Consider the following 23,916-nt stretch of genomic DNA (forward strand, 5'->3'; position numbering starts at 1 on the left):
AATCATTTTTGATACAATAATCAAGACATTTAGATAGAACATAATATAATGGAATGCAACTTTAGAACACAAACTAATAAATTGTAAATATGTAATACACTATAATATCGATTTTTATATATATATATATATATAATCTATCTCACTATGTAATAAACTATGTAAGTGGCAAAAAAACAGTTTTCAACAAAAACATACTAAATAACATTTGTGCAGTCTATGAATTTGTTCTAAAATAAAATTGCCTCCATCAGATCCTCCTTCATAGATGACCTAAAATCTGACCTAATAATTTTCAGGCTAGAGAACAACCTCTCTACACTAACTTGGGTTGGAGGCAAAGCCGTAACCACATGGGCAACATCTCTAACAATTTCCGGGTATAAAGGAATTGCCTCATGCACAGTCAGTTTTGATGAACGGTTGAATTTTTCTTTGAGAGCAAGTGAAACATTTTGCTGAAATATGGTCAATCTGCTTGCTATAGGAGACGGCATGAAATCTTTTTCCTTGCAGCAACGCTTTGCCTGTTCCATTTCATCTAAATACTTGTCAAAGTCAAACTCCTCATCTGATGAGGATGAAGATATGGCAGCAGTAGCACTGTCGGGACCCAAGTCCTCTTGCGCCTGGCAGTCCTCCTGGAGGCCACTCATCCGAAGTGCTACCTCAGTCAGAGCTTCTTTTCCTTTAGTAAGCTGTTGATCATCAAGCAATATACGATGACTTGGGTCCACATAAACAGCTGCCAGAACAATTTTATTTTCCAATAGCTGTGTCTCTCTCCGTTACATTGAAGCAGAAATGCCATCTGCGATTAAATCTCCTCTTTGAGACAGGCAAAATAGCAAGTTCTTCCACTCCCTTATGAAAATGCCAGGAGTAAAATCCTCAGCTTGTAATTTTTTAGTCACGGTAAATGGGTGATTAAGCAATTCCTTCAATTCAGCCACCTGTGTCCATTGACCTTCATTTAGGGTTACCTGAGGGTTCGCCATATCTATAAAACGGTTTTAGCCAGGATCAAAACTAGGGGGGGGCAGAACCTCATACTGTTCCGCAGAATCTCATGCTGCACACCTCAGCTGCTGCAGAACCTTATACTGCACACCCCTACACTTGAAAATAAAGCCTGCACCTTAAGATGTGGTGAATGCAGTCTATTTATTCCAACTATCAATTGATGTTGATATGTTACTGAAGACGAGCAATGCCTGTCCTGGGTGTCCTTTTGGGCAGCTATGAGGTGTATCTGACTGGTGCTAAAAAAAGGCGTGTTAGTCTGTGTGCTACCTGGCTTTCATTCTTTTTGGTACAGATAAGATATGGATAAATGGATAGAGCAGACTTCTAATCTGCTTTTGCTATTGAAAACATTATGAACTCAAAAACCTTTCAGGTGATGTGGTTTTTTTTAAAAAGCTGATCTGCTTTTGCAGCTGAAAAACGTATCCTCAAAAAACGCAGCAAAAACGCTGTGTGAATGTAGCCTTAGATCAGGAATAGAACAGCCATTTATGGGACATTTCATAACTTTCCCAAATTCCTATTAAAAAAATTCAGCACATTCTGCATTGCACTACTGTACCCAATTTATTATATATTTTAGGAGTCGAGTTGGTCCATTTTATACCAACTCCACCAAAATGAGCTCCGACTCCACAGCCCTGGGGTTGCCATAGCTAGGATCCCTATGGTTGTTCCCCACTGCTGGGTGTAGTGGTCCACCCCATATTTTAAAATGATAGATAAAAATTCATTCACTAATGTATTGGACCTGGTTGCTTTGGTACTAATTACAATATACTGCTTCGCATCCCTTTATGCTCAATACTGCAGATTGTAGAAAATAAAGCAATACATCACACGTGTTATATTTTTTTTGAACACTCACATTAGTAGATTTGGTTCATCATATTCCATTATCACTCGGCTCAGACTTTATTACTGTTTCCCCCACTTGCCTCTGGTCTGAAAACGTGGAGCGAGGTGTTGCTTTTCGACTTTTGATATTAACCGTATTTTTTTTCTCCCCCCCCCCCCCCCCCCCCCTTGCAGGGTGGTGGTCTGCAACTTGTATCCCTTTGTGAAGACAGTGTCTGCATCTGGTGTGACGGTGGAGGAAGCGGTTGAGCAGGTTGATATTGGTAAATGCTTCTCTACCTCTTCTTGACATTGAGTTAAGAGCTCTTCACTTCTTTGCTTCCTGTGAAGGGATCCTAGGAAGCGTATGAAGGGCCTACTCCAGGCTACCACAAGGAGTATAAACGCTTGGAACGTGTCATTTTGCCTAGCGCAACTCCTTGCTTTAGGTATTCTGTTCTGTTACACGCTGGAGTTTGTGTAAATCTATGGATGTCATAAATGCAAAAAAATCAAGGCATGTAGAGGCAAATGATGAAAGTAATAAGTGGCTTAAAATTGAAGCTAAAGAGTCCAGAACACTACTTGCCCTTATACAGGTACGGACTGGGGCTGAAATTCAGTCCTGGCATTTGAAATCACACAGGCCATGCTGTCCCAGTCCCCAAGCACCAGATGGGATATATTACCCTGGATGGAGGAAAGAAAGATTTACTACAAGACCAATATTTCTAATGATACCCGTGGTCTGCTGGGGTAAGTGACGGAGTCAGCGACTTTGTGCTCCATCACAACTCTTAACAGTATGGGTGCCTTGAGAACACTGATTCTGTTAACAACGTAGCAGACAAGGCGGCCCACAACCAGACAGGCCCTTCTGGCATTTGCCAGAATTGCCATGTAGCCTGTCCGGCCCTGCTCTTATATGTGCAAGAAATATTTTACAAAGAAATAAATGAGCAAAAACAACCCCACTTGGGTTTCTTCAGTGTCTCTAGAGGTTTGTGATCTCGTGTTCCTCTTCCAGATGCTCTCGATCACAACTCGTTTGACCTAATGGTCTCTCTCTGCAGGACTGTGACTGGGAGCGAGGGGTGAAGACTTGCACCTCCAGATCAGATGCTAAAAAAAAAATGCTCACTGATTGCAAAGAAATGTAAAATGTTGCGCTCAAAAGGCAACAAATGTTAGTCTTTAATCTCTGCAGTGGAGCAACACAAAATGGAAAAGAGCAGCAGGATCAGGGGAGCTCAATGATTTATAATGAGGAAGGGATAGGTCCCTCTTAAAAGAACAATCCAATATTTAAAGTGACTGTGTATTAATTTGATGTAGTTACTACTTGCTTGTTGCAAGTCCTACTGTTATACTTGGCATTGATGCTGTTAACCTGTTAAATTCAGCTGTCAGTCTCTGATGGTGACATTTTGGTGCCATGATCGGCCCCAGGGGTTCGGGCTCCCATTTGCACTCAGCGATGCAAGCCTTTTACCATATGATGCAGCAAAAGTGATCAAACACTGAAACAAAACTTAAAATATACTGTATATGTATTAGAAAGAAAGAAGACATGTTTGATATTGCTGTACTTGCAAAATTGAGCTGATTGCTGATGCTACAAGCAGGGTCAGCTTTGTGTCTACAGCATTGGCGGGGCACTGAAGCTGGTGAGATCCAACCTAGCATCAGAGTAATGCCTACAAGCTGGATTTCAGTCTGCGGCAAATGTGTTCCTGGCCTAGTAAAACCGGCCACCTCTGTAGTGGCTAGTAAGGCCGGTTTCACATTTGCGCTTCAGGGCGCAGCGACTGCATGCGCACGGCCGCTGCTAAGCCCTGCCCCCTGCTGCGCCTCCGCCGGTAGCTCCGCCTCCTGGCACATGACTCTGCATACGTCATGCGTCCCCTATCTTTGTCACTGAGGACGCAGGCCGTGCGCAGTATGCATTTGGCGGCACCTGCATCCTTTTGACGGTGCGCCGAGCGCAACCAAATTGCAACAGGTTGCGTTTGGCGCTGGTCGGCGCACCGTCAAAAGGACGCAAAAACGCATACTGCGCACGGCCTGCGTCCTCAGTGATAAAGATAGGGGACGCATGCAGCGTCATGCGCCTGGATGCAGAGCTACCGGCGGAGGCGCGGTAGGGGCGGGGCTTAGCGGCAGCCGTGCGCAGGCCATCGCTGCGCCCTGAAAGGCTGGTTTCACATTTGCGCAACAGGACACTAGAAATTATTATTTTTTTTTTTTAAACTCTTTGCAATTTTATCACTTAAAGATGTCTGTTTAATAATTTTAGGTGGTGTAACGCTACTTCGTGCAGCTGCCAAAAATCACGCCCGTGTCACCGTTCTGTGTGATCCCAGCGATTACAACAATATTGCAGATGAAATGGAAAAATCTGAACAGAAGGACACGACCCTAGAGAGCCGTTGCCAACTGGCTCTAAAGGTAAAGTGTGGACAGGGCCAGAGATGTGGCCTGTTCTATCCCTTGATGTTATAGCTTCTGTTCTTGTCACAGGCTTTCACTCACACTGCCCAGTATGATGGCGCCATCTCGGATTATTTCCGTAAGCAGTACGGTAAGGGTGTATCTCAGCTTCCACTGCGGTACGGCATTAATCCTCACCAGGTGCCCGCTCAGATCTTTACTCATGGACCACGACTTCCATTAACCGGTAAGTGACCAATAAACCAATGCTTCTGGTCGTTTATGAACCATGAAATAAATTATAGGAAATTTTGTAGATTTACAGAATGTTTAGAAAGATCGGCCCCATATTGCTCAATATCCGAATAGTTGTCTGTTCTGTACCATTCCATGGTGTAGCGATGTTCACTTTCTGTTACAGGTAATACATCAGGCGTGTTCTCTAACTTTGTTAATGCACATGTCCATTCGTCACAAGTATTTTATATAGTTGCAGCTGACAGTTTGGTTTTCAAACTTTGCTCCTTCAGTGTTTTTAGACTTGGCTTAGCCATGGATCTAAAATCTTAATGTCTTGTTCCCGGAGCCACTTGTCACTCTTGTCTTGACTCGGTCTCCACCGAGCTGGCGAAAGCTTTGACCGTCACCACATTGCTCTGAAGTCGCTCATAGATGTTTAGATCCCGTTCTTTATAAACGGCAGTGTTCTTAAAAGTTGTGCATGCACCCCTGCATGAAGCGTTTCTGCCACATTTTTGCTGCTGGCAGAAACTCTTAAACGCTAACAAAACACATCATTGATTTTTCAGTGCAATCCGTAGTTGCTGTGCCCAGGCTGATTTTTACACTAAAATCTGCAGCATGTCCATTAATTTTGCAGAAACGCAGCGGCTCCGCCGCCATAGGATTGCATTGGAACACTCACTTTATGCATGTGGCTATGCCCAACATGTGTAAAGTGAGCGCATCATGTGCGGCTGGTACCCAGGGTCTAGAGGAGAGGAGAACTCTCCTCCATGCCATGGGTACCATATTCCTGTAAATAGCATTAAAAAAAAAAATAGGGATATACTTACCCTCTGTCGGCTCTGAGTCCTCCGCGGTGCACGTGGCGCTGCCAGCAACTTCCGTTCCCAGGGATGCATTGCGAGAATCTCCCAAGATGACGTCATGGTCGCGTGACTGTCATGTTATCTGAGGTGATTCTCACAATGCATTCCAGGGAATGAAACTTGCCAGCAGCTTCACTGAAGACTGGGAGCTGACAGAGGGCAAGTGTAGCCCTAATTATTTTTTTTTTTTTTTTTTTTTTTTACATTCTATCTTTTATTATTGATGCTGTATATGCAGCATCAATAGTAAAAGTTGGTCACACTTGTCTAGCACTATACTTGACAAGTGTGACCTACCTGTCAATCACTTTTCCAAGCGATGCTTCAAATCGCTTGGAAAGCGCTAACATTCTGCAAGCTAAAAACGCTTGTGTTTGCAGGAAAACGCATGTGAATTCCGCATGCGTCTTACCTGTAGCGGGGAGTTGCGGAAATGCCGCAGACAACTCCACAGCACTTCTGCAACGTGGGCACATAGCCTTACTGTTGTTAAGACCCAGGAGTGTATGGAACAGATGATTCACAGTATAGTGACTTGATTGCAGTTCCTTATCCTATCTCCCTTCTGCAGTGCTGAATGGCTCTCCGGGGTTTATTAATCTGTGTGATGCCCTGAATGGCTGGCAGCTGGTGAGAGAGCTGAAAAATGCTTTAGGCCTCCCTGCAGCCACCTCCTTCAAACATGTGAGCCCTGCAGGTAACAATCCACATCATAAAATCCTGTGATATTTAGTTTCTAAAACTACGCTTTAATTATATTGTTTAGACCATTCTTGACATGTATCGATATTAAAGAACAGATTGTTGGCTCTTCTATGTTCCAGCGCAGTCACTTCTAACTTCCTCCAGTAATTTGATGCCGATCTTGTAATTTCATGTTCTATCACCAGGTGCTGCTGTTGGCGTTCCTTTGACAGAAGAAGAGGCCCAGGTGTGCATGGTGCACGACCTCTTCGCCACGCTCACTCCCTTGGCATGTGCCTATGCGAGAGCCAGAGGTAAGCGACGGGTTTTCTCAGTGATGCAGCGTTCCTTGCCATGGCAACATATTAACTTGTAATTACTCTGTCGCCTTATTGGGGGACACAGAACCGTGGGTGTTATGCTGCTGTCCACTAGGAGGCGACACTATGTATAATCTGAAAAAGATTAACTTTGTCTCCTCCTCTGCAGTATACACCCCTGGATGGCGTCAGCCTTCTCCAGTTTTTGCTTAGGCCTCTTTCACACTTCAGTTTTTTCCATCAGTTCAAATCCGCCAAAAAGTCAGAGAAGCGGATCTGTTAACTGATGTGAACGGATTTTGAGAACGGATCCGCGAGAGAGATCTCTCTGGCGGATCCTCCACATCAGTTGAGAACGGATCCGCGAGAGAGATCGCTCTGGCGGATCCTCCACATCAGTTGAGAACGGATCCGCGAGAGAGATCGCTCTGGCGGATCCTCCACATCAGTTGAGAACGGATCCGCTTGTCTGCCCTTTTGGCGGATTATAACTGATGGCAAATAACTGAAGTGTGAAAGAGGCCTTAGTGTCGCAAGGAGGCACACTTTTTTTTTTTTTTTTTTTTTTTTTTTTTTTTTTTTTTTCCTTTCGTCGGAACAGATGAAGAAAAGTGGGTCTCCAGCGAGACTCCCGGCATGGCTCCTTCCTTGGCCCCCTTTTTAGGGGTGCCCAGTTGAAGTGGAGATGGCGGTTCTCCTTGTCGCTCCTTCCCCAGTCCCTCGGGTACTGGTCTGCAGTTGAGACCCCCCCCCCCCCCCCCTCCTTCCCCAACCCCTTTCAGGGTCTGGGTTGAGGGAAGGATGAAGACACCCTGACCGTGACAGACGCACCCTCCCTAATCCCCCGCAGGGGGCATTGGGTTGAGACGCCGCAGGTAGGGTCGGAGTACAGACAGCATTCTGCACCAGGGACCTCAGACCAGCTGTGGGATCCTGCTGGGGCCGGGGGAGGGTGCAGGCAGACGTGGCACAGCAGAGACAGGGCTTTCTGAGCCCCTGCCTCTGCAGCAGCAGTGGCTCCATGGCGCTCCAAGGACCCCCCCCACACAGGAACCGCTAGCCCTGCTGCCCCCACCGCTAGCCAGTCGCCCATTCCGGGGGGGTCCGGTGCAAATCCGACCCCCTCCCGGACTACCGCGCCGCTATGGAGCCCTCCTGGGCATCAGGCCTCGAATTTAGACCGCGGCTTCGGCCTAGCCGAAGCCGCCGCCTTTTTCCCGCCCCCCGGATGACAAAAATGACACTGCAGTGTCATAGAAGGGGCAGATCGAGGCAGGAAGGGCGCGCTTTTACATAGCTCAGCGCACACTTTTCCAGGTCTCCGCCCCCTTCCCTCTCCACCTCAGAATCCGGTGGCCATCTTGCTGCACCTGAAGGAAGGCAGCACAGCAGTCTCTGGGGGGCACAGGACGTGGGGCTTATCAGCACTGTACCTAAGGGGAGCACTGGTGGGGTAAGATCACAGCTGGGTTCTGGTACTCAGCTGTGAATTCCTATAACCTATAGCGCTCTCCTACTCCTTTCCTCTGCGTAGATACCCCTGTAGGGCCTCTATTAATCAGCCTAGGTACTATGTCGGGCTCAAAGAAAAGAACCAGGTAAGACTGCTTTTATGCAGTCTGCACAGCCTGCAAGGTCACTCTCCCCAGCGGCAGCACGTACCCGCACTGCCGGGACTGTACCCAAAAAACCGGAGCAGAACACCAAGAAGTCCCTACCAACGCTTCTGCGACCGCTACTGCGCCGGAATGGGCAACTCTGATGTCGCAGTCTATGACAGTCTATAGATAACCTGACCTCCACATTACTGCAGGGTCATGTCTCGGCTATGAACGTTACCCAGCAAAGGGACGTCCGGTCTCGCATACAGGGCGCTTCTGACCGAGGCATAAGCGGACCCACAGGTCGCGTTCATCTGCGTCCTCACATAGCAATAGGTCTTCCCCCCTCCAGGGAGAGACACAGTGGCTCCAGGTCACCGAGGCCGTTCCCTGATGGGGAAAGACAATGCGGATCTCCACAACGATCCCAGACCAGGGAAAACCTCCGCTCTAGTTCGCCCGCTAGGGAGCTCCTTAGCGATGCGCAAGACTCAGAGGGCATATGTGACTCCAACTCAGATAACGAAACAGACCGCTCTGCTCCTTTGTCCCCCTAGCAATACTGCGATAGTTGAGGATATCGTCTCTTCCATCCTTCGGGTGCTGGACATTTCAGATCCAACCCCGGATGCACCAGAACACAAGATTTCCTTTGAAAGTGTTCAGAAACCATCGAAGGTCTTCCCTAATCACCCGGAATTTCAAAAAATCCTTTCTAAGCATTTTTCGCAGCCTGAGAAATTCGCCAATTGCAAGTATTTGGAAGCAAAGTACCCCTTCCCACAGAGACACCAAGGATTGGACAGATCCGCCTGAAGTGGACCCTCCAGTCTCTAGACTAGCAGCACAAACGCTTCTCTCACTGCCAGACAGTTCAACCCTCAAGGACACAGCAGACAGACAGGTTGAACGCATGGCTCGTTCAATCTTTGAAGCAGCAGGTGCCTCTCTGGCTCCCGCATTTGCTTCAGTTTGGGCAGCCAAAGCCATCATGGCCTGGGCTGATCTCTTGCAAAAGGGCCTTCAAGCCTCAAATCCTCAGCTGGCGGACCAGGTGGTGCAAATTGCAGTGGTGGCAGATTACATGGTCCATGCAGCGTTAGACTCTGCAAGAGGGGTAGCGGCAATAGCATCAAACGCCATCACAATCCGGCGTATCCTCTGGCTAAGAGAATGGAAAGCGGATGCGGCCTCAAAGTCCCTAACAAATCTCCCGTACTTCAGTGGCCGTCTTTTCGGTGAAAAGCTGTATACAGTGATATCCAATGCTACCGGGGGCAAAAGTACTTCCCTCCCTCAACTAAGACCAAAACGCACGTTTAAAAGACTTAATCAATCTCGTTTCCGATCCTTTCGGAATTCTTCAGGCTGGTTCGTCTCACGCCCAGCACAAAACCGTAGTCGTTCCCCCCCCCCCCCCCCGCAGGGACAACACGCGTGCGGCACAGAGGCCGGACAGGAACTGGCAGTCAAAGGCAAGCCAAGCGAAATCTAAAGGAGGAAAACCTCAGACTTTTCCCTCATCTTGACTCATGCCCTCCGGAAGACACCCCACTTGTAGGCGAACGACTGCTACTCTTTCAGCAGGTCTGGCTGCCTATTACAGACAAGTGGGTCAAGGAAATAGTGTCTTCAGGATACAAAATCGAGTTTACTACCAGCCCACCGCACAGGTTTTTTCCCTCTGTCCCTCCAAAGTCCCCGCTCAAAGCTCAGGCCTTCCGTCAAGCGGTTTCTTCCCTCCTGCAAGCAGGAGTCAGTGCCGGTTCCAGCAGAAGAGCGCTTCCGAGGGTTCTACTCCAACCTGTTCGTGGTGCCCAAGAAAGGAGGCAGCGTCCGACCCATACTAGACCTCAAGAAAACTCAAGTATGTTCGAGTTCGTCACTTTCGCATGGAATCCCTCCGGTCAATCGTTGCGTCCATGGAAAAAGGAGAATATCTCGCCTCCATAGACATACATGACGCATACCTGCATATACCGATTGCTCCCGCCCATCAGAGGTTCCTCAGATTCGCAATCGACCAAGACCATTACCAGTTTGTGGCCCTCCCGTTCGGTCTCGCCACGGCTCCCAGAACATTTACAAAGGTCACGGCAGCTACCATGGACGTTCTGCACTCCAGAGGCATAGTAGTCGTTCCATACCTGGACGACCTTCTCATCAAGGCCCCCACCCTCAAGGACTGCGAGGTCAACGTCTCGATCACGATCGACACTGAGGCGCCTGGGATGGTTAGTCAATTTACAGAAGTCCTCGACTACCCCGGATCAGTCTCTGACCTTCCTGGGGATGTTATTCGACACCTCCAAGGGTCTGGGGATTCTCCCCAGAGACAAGGCACTGGCTCTCCGTCTGGGAGTTCACACACTCCTCCAAGTCCCCCAGATCTCTCCGGTATGCCATGAGTACTTGGCAGGATGGCAGCAGCAATGGAGGCGGTACCATTTGCCCAGTTTCACCTCAGACCCCTTCAACTGGCCATCCTCAAGTCCTGGGACAGGAATCCGTTCTCCCTCAACAGGGAGTTCCGGTTATCAGCAAAAACCAGGAGGTCCCTGCACTGGTGGCTCGAGCCAACCTCGCTTGCAAGGGGAAAATCCTTTCTCTCCGGTCAATGGAAGGTTTTGACCACCGACGCAAGCCTTATAGGTTGGGGCGCGTTGCACCTGCATCACAGAGCGCAAGGCAGGTGGTCACCAATGGAAGCGACCATGCCCATCAACATCCTGGAAATTCGGGCCATCTTCCTGGCGTTGAAAGCCTTCCATCACTTGCTAGCAGACTCTCATATCAGAGTACAGTCGGACAATGCCACGGCAGTGGCATATGTGAACCATCAAGGCGGCACCCGCAGCATCCAAGCGATGACCGAAGTAACACGTATCGTACAATGGGCGGAGAATGCAAGTTCGGTACTCTCTGCGGTCAACATTCCGGGTGTGGACAACTGGGAAGCTGACTATCTCAGCCGACAAGGAATGGACTCGGGGGGGGGGGGGGGGGGGGGAGTGGTCTCGCCATCCCAAAGTTTTGTCAGATCTGTCATTGTTGGGGCACCCCGGACGTGGATCTAATGGCATCCCATCTCAATGCCAAGGTTCCCAATTTCATGGCCAGGACGTGCGATCCGCGGTCGCTCAGAGCAGATGCCCTGGTTCAGGACTGGACCCAGTTCCAGCTTCTGTACATTTTTCCACCTCTTCCCCTGATCTCCAGAGTCCTGAGGAAGATCAAGCAAGAGGGAGTTCCCACCATCCTGATCGCTCCAGACTGGCCCAGACGTACATGGTACGCCGACGTCGTGCAACTCACAGCAGACGCTCCCTGGCGTCTCCCCACACGTCCCGACCTTCTGTCACAAGGCCCGTTCTTCCACCAGAACTCAGGAGCTCTCAATTTGACGGCGTGGCCATTGAGACCTGGGTTTTGACCCAAGCAGGTTTTTCACCGGAAGTCATTAAAACCATGATCAGGGCTCGAAAGCCAACTTCAGCCAGGATTTACTATCGTACCTGGAAGGTTTTCTTCACATGGTGCGAATCTCGTGGGCAGATCCCACTCCCCTATTCTCTTCCAAGGGTCCTCGGTTTCCTTCAGTCAGGCCTGGACGCCGGGCTATCCCTGGGCTCGCTGAAGAGCCAGATGTCAGCGCTTTCAGTGCTCTTTCAGAGGCGTATTGCTAACAAGCCGCAAGTGAAGACTTTTCTCCAAGGGGTTTCCCGATTGGTTCCCCCCTACAAACGTCCGTTGGAGACATGGGACCTCGACCTGGTCTTGACAGCACTACAGTCACCTCCTTTTGAACCCCTTAAGGAGGTCTCACTCCGCTTTCTATCACAGAAAGTGGTTTTCCTGGTGGCGATCACCTCGCTACGCAGGGTGTCTGAACTTTCAGCTCTTTCCTGCAGACAACCCTTCCTGGTTTTCATCAGGACAAGGTGGTTCTACGTACAGTCCCATCCTTCCTTCCGAAGGTTGTGTCCAGCTTCCACCTCAATGAGGAAATCTCACTACCGTCCCTTTGCCCGGCTCCCGTTCATAGGGTGGAGAAGGCTCTGCATACGCTTGACCTTGTCAGGGCATTGCGTGTTTACGTGTCTAGGACTGCTCCTTTCCGGAAGTCTGATTCACTTTTCCTTCTTCCAGAAGGCGTTCGCAAGGGCCTACCGGCTTCCAAAGCCACCCTTGCTAGGTGGATCAAGTCCACCATTCAAGAGGCTTACCGCCTCAACAATTCTCCTCTTCCGGCCGGTATCAAGGCACTCTACGCGGGCGGTAGGGGCCTCTTGGGACATTCGGCATCAAGCCTCGGCACATCAAGTGTGTAAGGCAGCCACTTGGACTAGCCTGCACACATTTACAAAACACTACCGAGTGCATACCCAGTCCTCAGCGGATGCGAGCCTGGGTAGACGGGTCCTGCAGGCGGCAGTACCCCAAGTCTAGGGGACTGTCAGCACAATATTCGTCCACTGCTTCCCGCCCAGGGACTGCTTTGGGACGTCCCACGGTTCTGTGTCCCCCAATAAGGCGACATAGTAAAGGAGATTTTTGTGTACTCACCGTAAAATCTTTCTCTTAGCCTTTAATTGGGGGACACAGCTCCCACCCTGTTGCCCTTGCGGGCTGTTGTTACGGTTGGGTTCTCTTATTGTTGTTTGAGCTCGTTTATAGTAGCCTTCTTACAGGCATGGTTATGTTTCTGGTATTTTCCTCCTAATGCTTTTGCACAAAACTGGAGAAGGCTGACGCCGTCCAGGGGTGTATACTGCAGAGGAGGAGACAAAGTTAATCTTTTTCAGATTATGCATAGTGTCGCCTCCTAGTGGACAGCAGCATAACACCCACGGTTCTGTGTCCCCCAATTAAAGGCTGAGGCTTTACGGTGAGTACACAAAAATCTCCTTTTTTCGGAAAGCATCAAGAATTTGGGCATCTGTTAATTGCTGTTGCGACGGCTTTTATTTCTTAGGTTCTGACAGGATGTCGTCTTTTGGTGACTTTATTGCCCTTTCTGATGTGTGTGATGTCCCCACTGCAAAGATCATCTCCAGAGAGGTACGAAGAGCTCACTAGGTGAAACGCTGGGCATTAATTACTGAAGGGATCAGTGTTTTCGCTAAAGCTTCTCACCCCTGGTACAGGGGCTGCACTGACCAGTGATATTGGGGTCTATAAAGTGAGGGCAAGCAGCCTTCAGTGGAGGTATGAGTTATATGCTTTATGCCAACAGTTGGAAAACTCAATTTTATGGGTTTTTTTCTTTTCTCCCGTCCATTCTGTGCATTCTTTGCCAACCCAAGCTATAGACTTGAATGGGAGATGTTGTAGTACTGGGTGCATCTGTTCCGCCTCCTACATCACTATACGTGCAGTCAGATGGTCGTATAAATGTGACCACAATGAAAGACTGGCCAACGGCTCTCCTGACCGGAGCGTGACGGCTGCATAGAAATATGTATGAAACAGTCCCACTCTGTTAGAGCCCCCGGCCAGTCCTTGCATTGCAATCCGATGTCTGTCCCAACTTATATGGCCGTCTGACGGTGCCCTTGTATCCAGCCTTTCATCAGTTAGGTCCCAGGCAAGCCCTTATCGAATAGGTGTCCACCACCTGCCTAATTTTCATTGGAGTCTAAATCTATAAAGGATTTGGCATCGCACTACCAGGCATATGTATGGCCTAGGCCTGAACTCTCCTACATGGGAATCCCAGCTTTATTCCAATGCAGATGGAAGGATTTTGACTCAGTCGATGCACGTCCTAATAACGAATCCTCCCGTAATCCTATTTCATCAGTCGCTAATGGTCAGCTCTTAATCTTTTATTCTGCCAGGTTTCTGATGGCATTATAGCTCCAGGGTATGATGAAGAGGCTCTGAAAATCCTCTCCAAAAAGAAGAATGGCAATTATTGTGTCCTGCAGGTAATGTATGGTCGTACACAGGGGGGGGGGGGGGGGGGCTGGTTTTCATTAAACGATGTACATCCTCACTGATCTCCAGTATGAAGAAATCCAGAAAATGCTGTAAATACAAAGGTATTTAGGGTCCTAGAAGTTAAGTGGGCTATATTGGGATATGATGGGCTTTTTCCATCTGGATGTGATTAGCGAAATTGTTGGGTTTTTTTTTTTCATTTTTCATTCTCCTTTCGCAGAGTCCTTACACTAGCACTAGGTGCCCATGCACAGCTTGATCCCATAATTTGGTAATAAGCACCTCCATATAGTTGGAAGCACATGTTGTGGTGAACATGATGATCTCCATGTGCTTGGGAGTAAGGTCTGAGTGGGCACACTTCTGAAAGTTTGGTTGCCAAAAAAGTTGTTCTCCCTTGGCGAAACTGTCACATAAAAAATGGCAATTTGAGGAGATGTAGCTTAACTTGTCGTGTGGGTTCCTCTTTCCAGTATGGGCACCTGAAAGCAGTCTTCATTATACACTTAAAGCAGACTAGTGGTGTTAATGACCTTTTCTCTTTTAGGTGGACTCCACTTATGAACCTGATGATACCGAGATACGAACCATTTTTGGTTTGCAACTGGAACAACGGAGAAATGACGCAGTTGTGGACAGCTCCCTCTTCAGCAATCTGGTTACAGCAAAGAAAGAGGTACAGGCTTGCAGTCCATTTTTTATGGGTCGTTAATTCTGTTTAAAACATTGTAATGGCTATATGTGCCAGGAGAAGTCACGGAAAATACACTGGACTTAATTCTAGGGATCCATACACCTAGCACATGCCTAACAAACTGACTTTTGTCATGCTCCTTTTTAAAAGAGCCCCATATGTGGCATCACTGCTCATCAGCATAATGTAGGGAGAGCGCACCAAAATGCAACACGGTGCATTTGGCGCACGTCTGCATACTGTCAAAAGGGCGCATGCGTCATCAAAATCATGCCTGCGTACCCAATGCTAACGATGGGGGTACGCAAGTCTCATGCAGTGTCATGCACCCATAGGAGGAGCTGACTGGAGGGGGCGTGGCAGGGGGCGGAGTTGCATGGCGGCCGTGCGCCTCCTAACACAAGTGTGAAACTAACCTAAGAGGCCTGGCATCAGAACCAGAGAGCTGAGTGGATTTGCCCTGATTTCCATACCAATGTTCCCTTTTAATAGAAGCCTGGGTGAGAATCAGAGCGCTGAGGGATTTACCCTAACTTCCATACCGGAGATCCCTTTAAGAGAGGCCTGGGGTCAGGACCAAAGCGGTGTAGATTTGCCCTCACTTCCATACCGGGGATCACTCTGAAACTGGGATCAGAACCAGAGCGCTGAGAGGATTTGCCCTGACTTGCATACCAATGATCCCTTTAATAGAATCCTGGGGTCAGAACCACAGTGCTGAGTAGAATGGTCCTAACTTCCATACCGGGGGTCCCTTTAAGAGACTGGGGTCAGTACCAGAGCATTTGAAGACAATTGCCCTGACTTCCATACCGGGTATCCCTTTAATAGAAGCCTGGGGTGAGAATCAGAGTGCTAAGAGATTTGCCCAACTTCCATACCGGAGATCCCTTAAGAGGGAAGATGTGCCTATGGGATGGAGGATGTGTGAAGGGGATATGGGAGGGGGGGATTCATTTCTGTCATGTGCTCTTTGCTCCTTTCTGGGGGGCAGACAATGGTTGGGAGCTTATGTTCCCAGGGTTGCTAGATTTCTCCCACCATGTCAGTGTCTGCTGAGGTGTTGTAGAGTGGGGAAACTGTTGCTCATAACAACCAATCATAGCTCAGCTTCTTTTAAACATCTCTGGTGAAGTAAAAGATGCTTTGTGATTGGTTACACACACCCCGATATAGATAATTGGTAAAACAAATACAGGTAATAAGATAAGTACAATGCTAATACAGAGGACGCATACCCAGGTATAAAGCATTAAAAACTGGGTGAAATGTGCAAAATAATGCTGTCACATACACTTGCACAGAAATATGTAAAATGATAAAAAGAATTAACAAGTGGCATAAAGTGCCAGTGCAATATAACTGGTAAAAGTAAACAAATTGCCGAAAAACTAGTATTAGTGTTAAGACACACATTGTGTGCAAAAAAGTGAGCAAGGGGTCTTCAGTGTAGAAAGTATAAGAATATACCATAAGGTTGTGTGACAAAAAAATGTGAGCCAGGGGTATACAGTGTAGAGGGTCTAAAAATATACCTAAAGGTAATGCGCACATAGAATCACTATCAAACTAAAGGTGTACAGCAGAGAACAAAGTGAAAAAAATAGCAGTAAAATAATGACCAGATGTGGGAATACTCAGTGGAGATATGGCTCTGACTCCTGGATGGTGTCCACCTCAACGCGCATTTCAGCATGTTGCCTTGTCAGGGGGTGGCGTCATCAGGATGGTAGTGAGTATAAAATGAACTGTGGGCCAATGAATTGGGAAGGGGTGTTAAACATAAGTATGCACCAATGGCAAGATATGGGGTGGGGATATACGCTGTATCTTAGTGTGTAATTGGAGCGCCCCCACAGGGCCTTGGGTTACGCTGTACCGGGCCGGTCAGGTTCTTTAAAGGGAATGTCACGGTGGCAGTGACCCAGTCCGTGGCCCTGGGCGTCCAGTAAAGATGGATGTTTAATGAAGGATGATGGGGGAAAATGGTAGGGAAAATGAAATTGTAACACCACCCGTGGTTTTCGGCAAGGGTAGCCGACGCTGCAATGCAAATCCTCTGGTGTTGGGGCAGCAGAGATGAAGCTCTCCATGGGCAGAGCTGTGTCCCAGGGCAGTTAAGGTAGTAACAGGTGAGATGGTGAATGCAGTGTAAGGCAGGCTAAACGCAAATGACTCGAACACAGTTGGGTGCAGTTTCAGGGTTTTTACTCACAATTCCTGCGTATACGGTGGCCCACTTGGCACTGTCCTCCGGGGAGGGGTCCAGCAAACTCCCAGGTAATTTGGGGAACACCTTTTCAGGACTCCCCTTTATGTTCACCTTTCTAGGCTGCCTCTCTGCGCTGATCTCCTCCTCTCTCTCCTGCCCTGCGCCTTCACAAGCAGTGTCCTTGAGCCAGCAGACGCTGTCGGGTGACATTCCAAAGTCGTCTTGCTCCTATCTGGCTGCCTTTTTGGGGAATGCCTGTGGCTGGGGCACTTGAAGTACCTCAGCCTCTGGCTTGCTAGCTGAGCCTCATTTGTTCTCCACTAGACTTAAGGGCTGGCTCCCCCACTGTGGCCTGGTCCTTCCACGTCTGGATACGGGCCCCACGGGTGGTTCTTTACTACCCATGCCCCAAGGACCCCTTCTAATCTCCTAAGAGCTTTCTTCTTACTAGATGTGTCTCTCCGACCCTTACACTCCCCACGTCAGTCCTGCTCCTCTGCTGTCCCGTCACCAACCGACTGGATCTTTCCAGAACAATCCTTTTCCTCCACCTTAACTGCACCCACCAACTGCCACTGACTGGATACCCTTTCTCACACCACCTCCTAAGCTCCTCCCCTTCTACCTACCTTTCCCCACTAACTCCCCAAAACCCTTTCCTAGCCAGCCTGGGATGAGGCCATCCTCAAGGGTATACCCAGATGCCCTGACTAACCTGGTGTGTGTTGGGTGCGAGTATTAGGAGTCCTGGGTGGTGCTCCCTCCTTACCTTAGGATGGGATACCACACCTCTTGATGAGGTGCAGTACCTGTGCCGACTGGACCCTCAGGGGCCCCACATATTGGGATGGTGATACAGGAAGTGAACGTCACTGACAACTTCCCGGTCATATGGGTGGTCACATGATCCAATCATATCCTACGCTAGTGGGCAAGGGTAAGTGTCCTTGGCGCTAAGGAAGCTTACCCTTGCCAACCAGCGTAGTGTATGATTGGATCATGTGATCACCCACATGACTGGGAAGTTTTCAGTGACGTTCACTTCCTGTATCACCGTCCCAATACACTATGATACAGAGTATATCCCCACCCCTATAATCTTGCCATTGGTGCTTTTTTTTTTTTTTTTTTTTTTTTTTAACACACCTTCCCTATTCATTGTATGATGCATGGAGATTAAAAGACAATGTAATGCTAAAGTTGCTCTTCTGATATGTTTTGTAGCTCTCAGAGTCTGCAATCAGAGACTTAATTGTCGCCACTATTGCCCTGAAATATACCCAGTCTAATTCTGTATGCTACGCCAAGGATGGACAGGTAAAGAAATTATGAATTTTATACACTTATTGTGACATAAGGTTCAAAAACAAAGTACACTTTTTAATTCTTCTCTCCGGGGTCAGGATATGGGGATGGGTCGGCTAGGGTGGATAGTAGGAGCTACTGGCTTATCCTAGTCATAATCTACCACTTTAACATGGAAATATCCTTTTCATATAAAGCATCACTTTCTGTAGTACATGTATAATCTGAGTTTTTTTTTTTGGACAGGTGGTGGGTATGGGGGCTGGTCAACAATCCCGCATACACTGCACCCGTCTGGCTGGGGACAAAGCTGATAACTGGTGGCTGCGGCACCACCCACGTGTCCTGGGAATGAAGTTTAAAGCCGGAGTGAAGAGGGCTGATATTTCAAATGCCATTGACCAATATGTCAGCGGGACCCTAGAAAAGGTATCGCTTGACAGGGGCATCTGTGTTGTATGACTGGTGAGCATTGGAGCAGTGTGACAAATGACTGAACCCTGTATACATGTGGCGTCTGTCCCCAGGAGGAGCTAGAGCAATGGAAGTCCCTGTTTGATCAACCCCCAGAGCAGCTGACTCCAGAAGACAAGAGGCAATGGATCTCTACTCTAGCTGGCGTTTCCCTGAGCTCCGATGCATTTTTTCCATTCAGAGACAATGTGGAGCGGGCAAAGAAGGTGAGATGATGAGCAAGTGTGTGTGTGTGTGTGTGTGTGTGGGTGGGGGGGGGGGGGGGGGGTTACCTTGTTCCTATTATACAGTGGTCTATAATCAAAATGGTTTTATATCCAAGCAGAGTACAGGGAACATAGGTATTCTGTGAAATGGCGCAAGTTCTCCAAGGGACAAAATACTGACCAAAAAAAGTTCTTCCTGATAGCCTCTATATATGTACATATGATGGTGCAGGGAGGCTCCTTGCACACTTGGTGCTCGCTACAGATAATGCACTACTGTGATGTCTGGGGACAGTGACCCCCCCCCCCCCCCAATAACAGCCATTATGCCCTTTTTAATGGCATTAAAGTCCTGCAAAAAGCAATCGCTCATCTGGAGTATCTGTCCACTTTTCATCTCTGCTTTTCTGCACATAGGGCAGCTCATGTGTGTCGGTTTTTTTTTTTTTTTTTTTGTATGTTTTAATATGAAGCTGCTCTGTTTTTGATACTTTTATATGCAGCTCTGGCGAATCTGCATTAGTGCACTTATAATACAAAAATTCAGCTTGTTTTGGGTTGGCATACATGCAGCACTTAAACGCATGTTCACATTGGCCATAAAACATGCAAAACCTACGAGAGACAAAATGAGAGAAACCCTGCTGTAACTAAGCCGTAAAATTAGTGCAGTCGTGTGCGGACTCTAGCTGGGCATGAGATTGTTGTAAAGCCAATCTACTTTGTTGGATCTTTTTTTTTTTTTATTTTTTTTTTTTTTTATAGGGGGGTGGGGAAAGATGCACATCAAATGGATTTGAGTTTAAAAGCAAAACTTTACTTGTTAATAGATTGCGTTATCATGAGTATATACGGTATATTGTATGCTACAGTTTAAGCCGAGACACCTAATTTTGCCATGGAAAACTGGGTAAGCTTATTGACTTGAGTATAAGCTGGGTATGCACTGTCCCCTCATCCCTGTCCTGCTCTGTGTGGCTCCCCCGGTCCCCTTCGTTGTATGCATGGCTCTGCTCTCCCCCACCAATCCGCTAGTTACCGTATATTGGCCGATGTCTACCCTTTACGAGCCACAATCGACAGTGTAAATCCATGTTTAGAAGTTTTTGTAACATGTCGTATCTCTTAATGACCGACCTGTGCACTCTTATGTCTCAGGCTGTATCGTTCCTATTCTAATTCCTATATTTCCCTTGCAGAGCGGGGTTCAGTTCATTGCTGCTCCTTCTGGATCTGCAGCCGACAAATTGATAATTGAAGCATGTGACGAGTTGGGCATTGTTTTGGCGCACACCAACCTGCGACTTTTCCACCATTAGCATTCCAAAGACAAAATGCTGTTAAAGGATTTTTGTACTGTTACAATAAAATATGGTATTGCATTGGTGTTAATTTGTTCTTTATGGCTTTGAATATCTGTTGTAAGTGTAGGCGACGAAGAACTGCTGCGCCATAAGATGCAATGCTGGTTCACCCAAACTGGTGGCCTACTTCCCAGGAGAGTAGTGTTCACATTGTCTGTGTAATAAATGGGGGGGGGGACCCAGGATTAATTGATTTAGAAGTTCCTTTGGATGCTGCCGCCTGGCATTCCTCTGGGCTTTCTTCATGATGTAAGGATCTGAGATGCCTAGTGGTTACCCTAACACTTCTAGTATGGTAGTTTCAACACATTAGAATGAGGAGAGTACCATAAAGTCCTCATGTAGTGGCTGATTTGGTGTTTAATGTATGTTTGGATGATGTCAGTCATGCGCAAATAATACGTTTGAGTCCCTGCATGTGTTGCAGTGGTCTAACACATTACGCCAGTGTGCCCGAGATGGTTGGATACCACCTAAGCATGCTCACTCATAACTAGCAGCTACGTGAATACATCACCAGAACCACCATCAGTGCATAATACTTCACGGGAACTCAAATTTCAGTATCTGAGAAGGACTTTGATCGTGTGAACACAAGCTACCTTTAAACAGAGGCTTGTTTTTTAGTAGAAACTTTCCAAATCCTCCTCCATCTAAAACTTCTAAGTGGTAACATAGCCATCAAGCACACTCTGAATTGTTTCATGTGTACAAGATCAGAACCACTATCGGTGCATGAATGCTGTGCCAGAATGCAGAGCCAATCTTGGTACAGTGATCAATTGTAATGTCAGGTCAGCCCCATATACCTTTGTATTGCATGCACCTACAACTTCCAGTCCTTAAGAAATTGGGTAAGGCGAAGCTTGGATTTGTTACTAGCCATTGTCAAACTGCAGGCCATACAGGAACCTCAGCACTGAGATGTAATCTGTCCCAAGAAAAATTTACATCCAGGTACTTTAAGTGACTACATCTGCTTGGAGTCATTCCCATACCCTTTGTCTCCATGTAGCACATAAGCTATGAAAAGATTTCATGCCCAGAGCTTTGCTCTCCACACTTGCCTTGTCTCCATCTTTGGCAGTACATTCTAACACTCTGCCCTTAAAAATAAATGCATCATTATACTGCTCCATTAATAACAATATATCGCCCATGGCTTGCTGATGAATAAAAAAAAATTGCCCCCCTCTGTGATTCTTGCACAAAATAACCCCCACACGCTGCCCCCTCTCCAAAATATTTCACCACACAGACTTCCCTTCTCCAAAATATCCCCCCCTATTGTACAGATTGTATGCCCCCCCCATACTGCCTTTCTATGTAATCTCTCCCACACCCCTCTTCATAATGCCCCCACTCCTCCTTTGCTATGCCCTTTCAAAATTCCCCCATAATATCCCAAATTGCCACATTATGTGCCCTTGTGGTAACACACCCCTTCCCTCCCTTGGCCCCCTCTTCTAAAATAGCATGATAGAAATCTTCAGCTCCTCCTTGGAGCTCTTATCATGGTCTGATGTCTCCTCTGTTTGGTCCCAGCAGCAGCGTGCTGACCTCGAAATGTAAGAGAAAAAAAGACCAAGCAAAGAATGGCCTGCACACCAATTAAATCTGATAACACATAATAACCGTAGAAAAATGCTTTATTGGAAAACACAACACGTGTTAAAAACAACTAAAGGACAAAGGAAGTCCATGTAACACCCCAGCATGTAATAATAACATGCAGCCATAATAGGGATAGAGCTCCTTTTGTATCATTAAGAGCACAGACAATGAAAAGCCATCACAATACACCATGTGTGCAGAGTTTTCTCTGAGACATGTAGTCTCCAAATTGGTTCCTATATACCAGCCCAATGTACAAAACTTTCCAGGACCACAATTAAGGCTGTTAAGATGTAAGAGAAGTTGTAGCTACATACTCACTGAGCCACCTAGTGAGCAAAAACCCTGAAAGCCAGCTCAATATTGCCAGATGATGTGCTGGTGGATGGCCAGGCACCCATGATGTCTGTGGATAGCCAAGGGAATAATGCCCATAGGCATCCAAAATCAAGCTAAGACAGGGCTAAAGACATGGAGCAGGGGTGTGAGGAGCAACCCCACGCGTATCGCTTGCTTAAAGCAGCTTCGTCAGGGGAAGTGTGCTTGCTGGCCCAAACTCAGCATTTAAATAGCATGTAGATAATACCTTAAACATCATCTGGTGTGTGAAAACTCCCCAGTGGTCATGGCCCTGCAGATGTCTCGTGCAGCCCGGTGTTCACACCGAAATCTCGCGAGAAGACCGCTGGATTGTCCCATCTTGCGGTAAGACCGTGAGATCATTCCATATACCACTGTATTGGTTTGTTTGTGCAGTGTATTCAGTTTATTCAGACCGGTCAGATACAGCAGCTAGTGTTTCTGTGTATAAAGATGCAAACCAGAGGCTGCAAAACCTTCAGCACTTAGGTGGCTCAGTGAGTATGTAGCTACAACTTCTCTTACATCTTAACAGCCTTATTTGTTTTCAGGCTCCTGAGTTGTGGTCCTGGAAAGTTTGTACATTGGGCTGGTATATAGGAATCAATTTGGAGACTACATATGTCTCAGAAAAAACTCTGCACACATGGTGTATTGTGATGGCTTTTCATTGTCTGTGCTCTTAATGATACAAAAGGAGCTCTATCCCTATTATGGCTGTATGTGATTATTACATGTGGGGGTGTTACATGGACTTCCTTTGTCCTTTTTAATTGTTCTTAACACGTGTGTTGTGTTTTCCAATAAAGAATTTTTCTACGGTTGTGTTATCAGATTTAATTGTTATGTAGGCCATTCTTTGCTTGGTCTTTTTTTTTCTCTTACATTTCATGGTTCTCTCCATGCAAGGCTTTTGCACCCTCATATATAGAACACATTGATTGTTTGGTGCACCTCACACCTTTTTATACAACATATTGTCCTTTCCTGGTTACAGGTTTTTTCTAGTGGGGTAGCACATACCTATTTGGGTAGAATAGAGGTAGCTATTGGAGCTAATCTTGGTTGATTGATTTATATTACACTTTGGTGTGTACATCTCCTGCTGTGGTCATGGATTGGGATGCCAGGGAGGCAGCATGGCAGGCAAAACCGACATGTGTTTCAGGCTGAGGTGCCGGCTGTAAATTCAGATTTTTCTCAACTTTGTCTTGATCTTATTAATGCACACAAAAGTGGTGTAAGACTTTGGTGGAATATGAGGAGTTTAGAGGATTATTTGAGGGCTGGGTATATTTCTCACGGTCTACGTATCCCTATTTTTCCAGCATGGGAGCCCTCTTCCTCCTTTAAGCAGACATGGGAGCAGGGGTTAACACGATGCTCCAACATCCTCATAAACATGCTTCTGGAGCATGATAAAGAGTTATTTGCTTCCACAAAGGCCCAAATAAAGGAGCTTGAGTTTAAATGAACTAAGTTTGATACAGAGAGGTCAATAATTTCAGAGTTAAGCTAAATGAAAGTCTAGAGAAATATGAGACAGAGGTTACTGTCAGAAAACAAAGGAAATTTCAGAGGGACAGGCTAGACTTTCAGCATCAAACTGTCTACAAGTGGAAGCATAAGGCTGTGTGCCCACGTTGCGTTTTTGTAAGCGTTTCTGCAGCGTTTTTGCCGGCTCAGACGCTGCAGAAATGCTTACAAGATGCTTCTAATTAATTAGCATGCGGT

The 23,916-nt window shown here is 47.2% G+C and overlaps 1 protein-coding gene across 1 annotated transcript in view; it reads left to right on the top strand.

Annotated features, from left to right (window-relative positions):
• Positions 1-20,231, top strand: part of ATIC (5-aminoimidazole-4-carboxamide ribonucleotide formyltransferase/IMP cyclohydrolase) — a 43,417-nt gene extending 23,186 nt beyond the window's left edge. The window contains exons 5-16 of the mRNA XM_073553224.1: positions 2,059-2,147; positions 4,160-4,311; positions 4,384-4,540; positions 5,977-6,102; positions 6,296-6,403; positions 12,986-13,071; positions 13,851-13,940; positions 14,501-14,629; positions 18,084-18,176; positions 18,411-18,593; positions 18,692-18,844; positions 20,044-20,231. Of these exons, the coding sequence (XP_073409325.1) occupies positions 2,059-2,147; positions 4,160-4,311; positions 4,384-4,540; positions 5,977-6,102; positions 6,296-6,403; positions 12,986-13,071; positions 13,851-13,940; positions 14,501-14,629; positions 18,084-18,176; positions 18,411-18,593; positions 18,692-18,844; positions 20,044-20,163 (1,486 nt within the window). The 3' untranslated portion in view covers positions 20,164-20,231. The remainder of the gene's footprint in view (positions 1-2,058; positions 2,148-4,159; positions 4,312-4,383; positions 4,541-5,976; positions 6,103-6,295; positions 6,404-12,985; positions 13,072-13,850; positions 13,941-14,500; positions 14,630-18,083; positions 18,177-18,410; positions 18,594-18,691; positions 18,845-20,043) is intronic.
• The last annotated feature ends 3,685 nt before the right edge of the window (positions 20,232-23,916 follow it).

Source organism: Dendrobates tinctorius, unplaced genomic scaffold (assembly GCF_039654945.1).
Source record: "Dendrobates tinctorius isolate UK_male_01 unplaced genomic scaffold, ASM3965494v1 ptg000199l, whole genome shotgun sequence".
Classification (NCBI taxonomy): Eukaryota; Metazoa; Chordata; class Amphibia; order Anura; family Dendrobatidae; genus Dendrobates; species Dendrobates tinctorius.